At 36.4% G+C, this 11,014-nt stretch overlaps 1 protein-coding gene across 5 annotated transcripts in view; it reads left to right on the top strand.

Annotated features, from left to right (window-relative positions):
- Positions 1–6,853: 6,853 nt before the first annotated feature.
- Positions 6,854–11,014, top strand: part of GRIA1 (glutamate ionotropic receptor AMPA type subunit 1) — a 217,676-nt gene continuing 213,515 nt past the window's right edge. For all 5 annotated transcript variants that reach the window (XM_063447853.1, XM_063447852.1, XM_063447850.1 and 2 more), the window contains exon 1: positions 6,854–7,481. In XM_063447853.1, coding sequence (XP_063303923.1) covers positions 7,400–7,481 — 82 coding nt within the window. In that variant the 5' untranslated portion in view covers positions 6,854–7,399. The remainder of the gene's footprint in view (positions 7,482–11,014) is intronic.

The following is an 11,014-nucleotide window of genomic DNA, read 5'->3' as shown; positions in this document are numbered from 1 at the left end:
GCAGGTGCCTACTCTGCTAAAAGTTACCCGGTCGGGGAGGAGAGGTTCGTGGCGGCAGCGTGGGAGCTCAGCCTTCCTGCTCTTCACTGCTCCCTCGCGCGTGCTGTCTGTAGTGATGCCAGGCGCCGGAATATGACATCATATTCCGGAACCCGGCATTACTAAACTGCGCCCGAGGGAGCAGTGAAGAGCAGGAAGGCTGAGCTCCTGATAGAAGAGGGCCCAAACCAGCTCCCAAAGGTAGGGAGCAATAAATAAAATGATGTGAGTGCAAGAATGTCTTAATGTGTATGTGTGTGTGTGTGTGTGTGTGTATGTGTGTCTGTCAGTGTGTGTGTCTATCAGTGTGTGTCTGTCTGTGTGTGTCTGTCAGTGAGTGAGTGTGTGTGTCTGTCAGTGAATATGTGTGTCAGTGAGTGTTTCTGTCTGTGTGTGTCAGTGGGTGTGTCTGTCAGTGTGTGTTTGTCTGTCAGTGAGTGAGCGTATGTCAGTGAGTGTGTGTGTTGGTCAGTGTTGCATTGGCTGCGACTGGACAGTGGAGTACCTGGAGGTGCATGGAGGCACGCATCGCCACATTACATTCCGATATGACATCGACGTGCTCCACCTTCACAGGGCTTCAAGAAGTAGCGGGAGGATCAGATTTGGCACAGGGTGCAGACGGCGCCATTTGGGGTATACCAGAGGCCGGACTCCAGAGTTGCATACTGGCAGCGGCAATGTGAGTGGAGTCTGCTTGTTGGCTAGAGGGGGCTACTGGGATTTAGTATATGGGGGGGGGGACTGGGATTTAGTAGAGGCAGGTGACTGGGATTAAGTAGAAGGGGGTGCTGTAGTTTAGTAGAGGGGGATGGTGGGGGTTTTTATACTGTATTTTTAAAAATAAACCTACATTTCTATGAAAATGTAAGGTTTTTTTTTGTTTTTTTTTGACCCACATAAACTTAAACCTTGTTTATGTGGCCCATGCTAGACTTTGAGTTTGACATGCTTTCTCTTGATTACAAGATGTCTCCTCACAATGCATCATTTGGTAAATAACACTTCGACACAGCTTATCCTGTGATGTCATTGATTATGTTGGGAGGAATAATTCAACTTGACCAAAATGTCATCATTATACCACTATTCTTACAAACCCAATTAACCAACAATGTATTTAACCATATTATTTCACATATTTTGTTTCAGTGCTGTAGTTTAATACAATTTTCTGCTGCTCTCAATTAAAATGCTGAAATAGCTTTGAAATTGATAATTTTTTACATTTGTTTCATTCATTAGTCTGTTTATTAATAAATACTGTATGTTTATTTTCCAAATGCATCTAAAGTCTGAAACTTGCAAATTTTTGTTGAAATTGGTGTTGACTCATTGCAGACATTAATTGAAGTCTAGCGTATAATCCACCATTCATGCAACCCTGCAATATGGCAGCAAACATTTATTTATTTATTTGTTTGTTTTTTTAAGCAACCTATTTTCTTTTAAAATGTACAAACGGTTAATAACCCACCTTTAGTAAACCTATCTCTTGGTTTACAATAATTTGGGTAATGATAATTTAGAGACAGGATCAGAAAGTAGAGCAGTAACATTGCATATGAGGAAACCACCCTGGATACAATATTTAATGAACAAAGATTCAAAACAGGAATTGGACACTTTTTTTGTTTTTTAAATGAAACAGTTAATACACATTTATTTTTCAATGATGATGTAGTCACTTTAGACATCTATAACATGGTTGTATATACAGGATGCCATTTCTAGCCTGACCACTGTGGAAATTGATTTTATTAAGGTTAAAGAAAATGCTCAGGTGTTTTGAACAAAAAGCTTAAATGATCACTATAGGTACACAGACTACTTTATCTCAATGGTTACTGACAAAGAAGGCGGACAAGCGAGAAGCTGCACCAGCGATGTCTAGATGGGAGACGAAGTAAGTTAAAAATATTACTGCAACATTTTTCATCAGGAAAGGGGCTAGAAAAAGGCCACAGTAATGGATGGGAACTTATAGTCTTGAAAAAAAAAAAGATTATTTTCGCGAAAATAGATTCCCTTTAAATTAGGCAACAAATGTATGCACTAACCTAAACCTTATCAGAGTTCTGATAATATAGCCTACGCTGATATAAGTACATTTTGCAAGCCATAGATGAAAAAAGTCTGTTTTTAGAGAATAAAGTATTATTAATATGATGTGTATATATCATTGCATTGATATATCAGACAAGTTAAAACATAATTTTATTACTTTATTATATGTAAGTAAAACTTTATTGTTTTATTACAATTGCCTTAATCAATGTATTTGTTACTATGGAACATCTCCTTCAATCTATAGGATTCTTTGAATAATTACATTTATTTGTTCAATAACAGAACACGAGCTGTGCGAGGGGCGCTAAAGCAAAATGTTACCATATAAGAAAAAAAAAAAGAACCAAAATAGTAGGACTCACATAGTGCAACTGTGCCTTTTTTGTACAACCCAATAGCTCAAACAAATTTAGTTACAGATTGAGCTTTAAAAAAAAAAAAAATATATATACAAAATTAAATCCTCAATTATTTTAATATTTGATTTTACATAACTGGCTTTAAAAACATAACTGGCTGTCAAGGCACATCCTAGGCATATACTGCAAATTCATTTAAACTCCACATTTACAGCATTATGGAAAGGATGCCTGTCTGAGAATACAACCTTCACATCATCAATCTGGACTTGAAAATGCTGTGGAACAAAAGGTGTTTGTATTTGCATTCAACATCCCAATAAGCATTTTAATAACATTTACTGGTGTGAGGGAATGGGAACTGTCACTTTAAGAGATGTGACACTTTAAATGGGGTTGTAGTACATGGCTTGGGTCTGAAAACAGTTTTGTGTTCATCATAAATTAGGAGTAGATTGCAAAAGAATATATTGAAGTTAATACAACATTTCCATTGATATATATTTTCAACATTTGATCGAATCAAGCTTGCTTGTTTCAATTTCCCATCAACTACCAGGGTCTTATACCATGTCTAATTATTTACATTTGCCCCAGGAATCAATATCAGATTGGGACTGCAGGGCAAAAGCTTGCTATCAGTAAAACATTTTGTGTACAGCAAAGAAAAATGATCTGAAAGCAGTGATACTGAGTATTGATTTATAAAGAACACATCTGCTTTTAACTAGATTACTACGATAACATTAATACAACTCATTAATTGGTGAGGTTAAAGGGTTTAGTAACAGCATCTGGTGAAAGCAGAGTCACTTAATGGAGAGAAGGTTTCAATGTATTAAGGCTTTTAAGTGATATGGCATTTAAATTATGGATTGTTGACTTCATAGTTGTTGTTGTTGTTTTTTTTTTTTTTGGTTTTTTTTTTTAACCAAGTGATTAATTGCATTTACTTTAACACTTCAGGTGCCAAACCGCTAAGCAGTGGTACGCAATGACTGTGTCAGATTATACGCAGGCAACACAAACACATATTGCCAAATCACAGGATGTTGCACTGGTATATGGATCTGTCCACTCCTCTCTGCTTGGTCCCACTCACGTTTAGAGAGCTACAACATACTTTCAATTCTGGACAGCCCACCTTCTTTCCAACTCTATTCGATTTTTGATTAGGAGAACACCCTTCTCTCTACGATTTAGAAACAACTGGAACAGGATCTGTCAAACTTTTCATTAAGGATTGAGTCTTTTTTTTTTAAACCTATTTTACTATGTTACTAAGTAAGGGGAGCACTGAACCTCCAATGTTACCTGGTATTAATAGAAACTAGCAGGAAATTAGGAAATAGTGTTTGCTGAAACTTTTATCCCACTGTAACTCTCAAAGGTTTAAAAACATGCACCACTTTTCGTATCTCTTTATCAAGCGCCTACGCTGTACAATTGGACATATAATATATAGATATTGCTTTTGGAAGAGAAATAGAGAGGGTGAAATTGAGGCAGACACAAGGGGGTTCCTAAAATGAATCACTCAGCTGCTAAAGATAATGTTACAGATAGTAATCTCTCTCCCAGTGAGCACAGGTTGTAAATTGCTTTGATTGATGTCCCCTGGAGTGCTGGAAAGCAGTGGTCCTGCCAGAGCACTGTCTCACACAAACTGTATAAAACGAGTCAGAAAAGCAGAGCAAAGCTGTCCTCAGGGGCCTGTCACGGAACTGCTCTCTGCCCATGCACAGCACTCCGTGAGCCCTTCACCCACCTTTATCCTGTGAACCAGAGCATGAGGCTAGCTGTGGGCAAGAGGGCGTAAATAACAATCATTAACTCTCTCAGGCCTAAAAGTCATGAGAAACACTTCTATCCGAAAAGGAAAATATGAATTTATCGAAGAAAAATAAAGACATTCAGACTGATCAACACTTTCTGCTGCAAGAGAAATAAAATTATCTACTCATTTTCTATCCATAACTTCCTGTAGAAATTGAGTTTGATTGTTGCAAATACTCCATGGTTTGAGAATTACACTAGGAACATTGCAAGTGTACTTACAAAACTATTTCCGCCAGGAAAATACCCCACCGAATGAAATGTGTCAAAATAATTTATATATAGTTTAGAGTTTTGTTGCAGACAATGTAAAAAAAAGTCCCCAGTTTATTTTTTATTTTTTTTTAAATTCAGCATCACGTTATTCTCCACCATAATTTTCTGTTGTTATCTGTATGAAGCGCAAAAAGAACTAAAATAAAAAGTCAGTTTTCATTTTTCAACTTTCTAGGTCCTACAAAATTGTTAATATAGAATCTTTAATAAAAAAATAAATAGGTATTCAGCTATGCAGATATCTAGTTTTTATCATGAAAGCATTTAGTTTTGAATATCGGTATCACCTAAACTAAAGCGACATAGTAGTGTTGTTGTGTCTATAAGACCTTGGAATGATGCCGGTTACATGGGAGGACAGAGTACAGATATGGTTTTGGAGTAAGTTAAGGGTATTTGGGGTGGTCTTTAGCTTTAATATGCTAGACATGCATAAACCTATTTTTTTTCCCCAAAAAGATCACCCACAATTCCATGTTATAGTAAAAGTCTTCTATAAGAACCATTAACTATAAATTGGTGCCCCCATTTTTTATGAAAACAGGAAAATTCTCTTTTCTTTAACTAAGTCCAATGGGGGAAACATTAGGTAATTGTCATATAATAGATACCCATACCCTTGATACCTACAGCTACTTATTGTTGATTAGCTTTTAGAGCCATGCGCAGACACTTTCCAAGTGACCTAGAAGCACTAATAATATTCCTACGTCTATCTAGTGAGAATTAAGAACTTGCATTAAAGAGATATATTTTCTCTACTGTCCACTGAACAATGCAGGGGAGACAACTTGTCTGATCATGCAAGAAAAAATGTTGGCGGTTTGTTTTGATTCAGTTTGGCATTAAGTTATTAGTACAAATTTAAAAATATCATATGAGATCATATGAAATCATATTTCATAATCTGACTGCCAAATCATGTCAAATAAAATAATTACAAAATTGTCAACACCCATTTCATAACTTGTATTGTGTGTAAGGTTTATCTTCACTGGGCCTCGAGCAAAAATGGGCCGCACTTCTCAGGGACCTGTATAATATGTTCCTGGCTCTCTAAAAGGCCTGCTGCATCAGAGACAAAAGGCAGTTCTAATTATATACCGCGGCCTTGTCATCACTAATGCCATAGATCTAGACACCATGAACAACATCCCATATTCTCACTTTGCATATGGAAATGCACTGTGGGTAGATATCCAGGATGAAGAGAAAACACTAGTGTTTTGGTACTTGTATAGGCTAGCTGGATGTCATGGTACCTGTTGATATAATGTATCAAAAATGTGCAGAGAATGGCAGGAAAATTAAAATCAGCAGAATTATCAGCAGCTAATTTCATTGCTGCTTCTTTGGTGAAATGTGAATTCATCCATCTTTACTTTTTGAATCATGCAAGTAAGCTTGCCGGATGAATGTACAACTAAACTGAGAATCTAGCCTGCCGAATGAATGTACAGTTAAACTGAGAATCTAGCCTGGAAGGTTAATACTATTAACCCCTTTGTGGCTAGACCCAGTAAAATTCTCATGTTATTATGACACTCTTGCTGTGTCATTGGTTATGAAACGTTACTTAATAATATTATTAATGTATTAATGATTCTACTATCAATAATTATATTAAGGCACGATGAGACACCATTTCCAAACTACGATTTTTTTTTTCCACAAAATTCTATGCAGCTGAATTTTCTTGAATAAAGGCGAGCATTAGAACATATATGAGGACGTAAACACAAATCTTGGTCTTAACCGAACACATACCCAGCTAGCACATAACTACCATTCACAGAAATCTACAGTACATATTATCATTCTACACATCCAGCAGACACATTTAAATACCCTTCTGTAAAGTATTTAATAGCCAGCAATGGATCAATATATATGTATAAAACACACACCTATTAAGTGCTAATTCAGACAGAAAACATCCGATTTGTGCAAAATGTAACATGTAAAAAAGAGATATGAATTGAAAAGGCACTCAGACCAAAAGGCTATTCAATACATTGTATATATTTAATATCACAAGCATCCAATCCACACAGTATGCAGAAAAAAACAGCTTCACAGCTGACTGAAACAACAAACAGGCTTCTCTGATCAAGTGGCACAGATAAGTCTTAATCTTATAGGGGAGACTATACACCTTAAATAAGGGAGGGGTTACATTGTGACACTGTGACAGAGGATACCCACACTGTTAACCCTACAGGGGTTGAGGGTGTGCATTAAGGATGGAAGGATGGAGATTACCCCTCAGGCACACTACATTGGCTCCTATCAGGAGAATGGAGAGAGGTTGGGGAATCTGAGAGGGGAGTGTGATGCAGTTGCTTGGCTACAGTAATAAAGGCCGATTAGCATGATGGAGTGCAGAGAGAGTGTAATGTATGTGTGAGTGTGTGTGTGTCTGTGTGTGTGAATGAGGAGGGCTCTCTCTTTCTCTCAGTGCTCAGTTAATCCTTCTGTCAGTTGATGTTAAGGCTGCATTTTAAGTGCCGGATGGGAAAAGAGAAAGGATCCAAATAACAGAAGACACAGAACACAGACTGGAGAATAGACAAGAAGAGGCAAGCCTTGTTTTATCCAGAATCCAGGAGGGGGATCTATATAAAAAAAAAAATTGGAATTCTGCTTCCAGCATCCACCCCCACCTCTCTCTGCCCCCCTCCCCTCCCAACCCTTGTACCCTCAAGCAAGGGAATCGAGGCCAGGGTGTTATACAAGAAGATTTTAAGAAGGGGGGAGTCCCCAAAATCTTTGCTGGGAAGTAAGGGCTTATCTTTTCCTTCGCCAATGCAAAAGGAAATATGCCGCACATTTTTGCCTTTTTCTGCACCAGCTTTCTAGGGGCAGTGCTTGGGGTGAATTTCCCCAACCATATCCAAATCGGTAAGTTGTCTTTGAGGGGTTGTTTTAGGAATAATACAAAAAGCATTCATTTACTTTTCCATGGGTGCATGTTAAATCCCATAATGGATAAAATGAGGGGAAGATTACTGAATGTTTAGGGGATTTTAATTTGCAAACGCAACAGAGCATCTCTGAGCTGTAACCATTTCAATTATAGAGGGGTATGCATAGGGTTAAATGCACAGTGGGGGCACGTAAGAGTTGTTTTGTGGATATATAGAGATGATATATAGATAGCATTTACATGCACACAGGCATGCGTGTACTCATATTACTATTTATATATTTTATTTGCAGAGTGTTGTATTTTAGTAATGTGGGTAATGTACCAGTGCAAAGCATCATTTTGCTTTCCTAAACTTTGTGTATGCCAGTGGGACTCCTGTATCCATTGCTTAGTCCTAACCATCCCTGTGTCCCTTTACACCTGTGTTTTTAACCACATATCCTTTACAGACATATTCATCATCTAAATTCTAATACAATCAGATTACTGCACTTAGCCAGTTTGTTGCATCTGAAACGTTTCAATCTTGAATTCCACGCTCAGCAACACCATAGGAACATTAGGATGCCAGGAGAACTGTGCATTCCATCTTGGCAGTAAAAGGGTGTTTTTTCTGCTAATTCTACGTATAGGGAAGAGATAGCTCATCCCTAGCAGGCTCATATAACCACTAGACCAGCACAGCAGGGGTCAAAGGTTAGCAATCACTTATATAGGGTCATCTCTTGCCTGATTAATGAGACTAACTCTCTGCTCATCGCTCTGAATAGCTGTTGTTTCTAGAGGGTATTTTTTGTCACCACCAAGGGACAAATTTAGTGGTGGGGAAACAATACTAATAACATACACAGATCTTATTTGCAGCACTCAGCTGATGCATCTTCATGTTGTCTAATGATCATTTGAACATTAGAATGCACACATACTATTCATGTATAACATACCATTCATGTATTACATATATATGTATATATAGACATTGATAATACAGGACAGAACAGGCATATGCCTGCAGGAAGTGTCTGTTGTAGAAATGCCAGGAGAATAACATTGTCATATATGATTACAACATGAATATACTGTCATTGGCTACAACACACATACACAAAAAGATCACACTGATGAAGCCAAATATAAATTATAAAATCTATTGTATTTGCTGAAAATTTGAAATATACAGCAAACGTCAATCATAAACATCATATAGGTGTTTGTGTGTGTCTGTGATGATATAGGTAGATGTATGAGGGGATGTTCTTTCTAAAACACACAACTACCCATATGTAGGATGAGTGAATTATGCAGGAAGTGAGTGATATAATCTTGTGGATGACTTTCTTTGATACCATTTGATGCGTGGACCTGTGGGCGCATTCCTGTGTGTATTAAAATTATAAAGGAATGCTGAATATATTTCAGATACATTGATAATCGGTAACACAAATGATAAGACCATGAATATTTTTGCAAATAATTATCCTTTATTAATTTTGATCTATAACCCCTTCCTTGCCAATGGTAGGCCTACATAGAATATTACGTAGTGTGTATTTTAAACTGCTGATTTCTATATGAATATAATATACATTTTCAGGTACATAGTGAAATGACAGGTTAACCCTTTAGATTAGCAGACAATGCACTATAGGCATAAGGTTATCCATTGCATAACAATTTTCTCTTGGACTGACCTTCTATCCAGTTCCAGTCATGCATTTGCAGCAACAAAGAATCAGTGCAACAAATGCACTTTAATTACTGTAGATCTTTCATGTTGATATTTGTATTGCAATAATGCAGCGGTCTTAAGCATTCACCATTTAAGATAAATATTAAGTACGGTACATTTCAAATTATAAAATCAATACATTTTTTTTTGTTAACCTCTTTGTTGCCAAGTAGTAGTGCCTCACAATTTGTGCCAATGTTCTTGCCAGTACTAGTGTATAGATAGATAGGAACATATCACTGTTAAGTATAATCCAGCTATAAAAATGAAAATATTTTAAAAAAAATATCAAGTTGCAATGTATATATCTGTTTGTTTAACAAACTGCACTTTCAGTTATATTTATTTCCACCATTAGCTGCTATGCAATCCCCTGGCTTTCTTTTTCCACTGCAAGTCAGCCTATATCAGCCTCATTCTCTTCGCTTGGATTCCCATCTTAAGGGATTTTTTTTCCCAGCCACCTGTGAGCAGGACTGAAGAGAATTTCTCTAAGCGGGACAAATATACCTACAACTTGCTTTTTTTTTACAATCACCATATACAATTTTTCTTAAACATCTCTATTAATGTTTGATGACCACTTACCCTTCTCCCCATACCTCATACAAAATAGAAATATAGAATTTAGCAAGTGACACGAGAAGGCTCAAACCTAAAATTGTATTTATATCTATATAAATATTGCAATGTTTTATGGTTTTACGTATATATATATATATATATATATATATATATATATATATATATATACAAGAAAGCTATATATGTATATATACATACATACATACAAGAAACCTTTTTATATATATATATATATATATATATTACTGCTTGATGTTGAAACAGTAAAGGGGCAAAATGCATTTCTCACTCATCAGCACATAATTGGGTTTTAAAAAGTTTTGTATTTTTTTCTTTCTCATGTTATGTACGTAACTAGCTAAACTTGTTGACAATTTGATTTTTTTTCTGACTGCTCAGTTCCAACACAAGGCCTAGCTGAAATCATTTTGTGTCTTGAATTATTCGATTGAGTCAGAGCATAGTTATGTCATCCATTAAATTGTGCTCCAACTTGTGACATATGTCCATATACATCTAGACAAAACTGGAATAACTCCATCGGTTTCTATGGAGATTGCTTCACGTTTAGACCTTTAACCATAGATAGCTTTCCTATTACTTTGATAAATATATTGAATTGTTGTAGACATCTTGAAATGTGCGTAATCTTTTGCATTATTTCATGATCCTTGTGGGAGTGCAACAGTTTGTCTTGTGTATTGTCTGGCAATGATTTTGTCTAATCAATACCAGTTAATCTCACTGTATAGCCCCATAAATCTAAATGAACGGTTATAAAATGTAACTCTCTGAGTGCCAGATTGGTTACTAACTTTTGCATTTAAAGGAGTTAGAATGCTCCGTCTACCATAGTTACGACCCTTCAAGAGAATTGGGCCTTTCTGCTTTGATGGGATTTAACTCTCATCACACTCAGTTTACCATTGTGGGTTTTGGACTCAGTAAAGCGTGTAATGATAAGGATTTATGCATGTGTTTCCCTTATGACACTGTCTATTGAGGTGACAATATGCAATTATATGAAACATTGGTTGCTTTTAGATTTAAAGCTAACCTATCCTGCAATCGGATGGATTTTTATTGTTGTTTAAAGAGTGTATGTACTAAGGTGTAAGAAACTGGAAATATATTTACAATATCTGTGTTATTCACAAAACTATGTCTAGAATCGAATGCATTTAAGTATGT

Source organism: Pelobates fuscus, chromosome 3 (genome assembly GCF_036172605.1).
Source record: "Pelobates fuscus isolate aPelFus1 chromosome 3, aPelFus1.pri, whole genome shotgun sequence".
In the NCBI taxonomy this organism is placed as follows: domain Eukaryota; kingdom Metazoa; phylum Chordata; class Amphibia; order Anura; family Pelobatidae; genus Pelobates; species Pelobates fuscus.
This window is presented reverse-complemented; position numbering and strand designations above follow the sequence as displayed.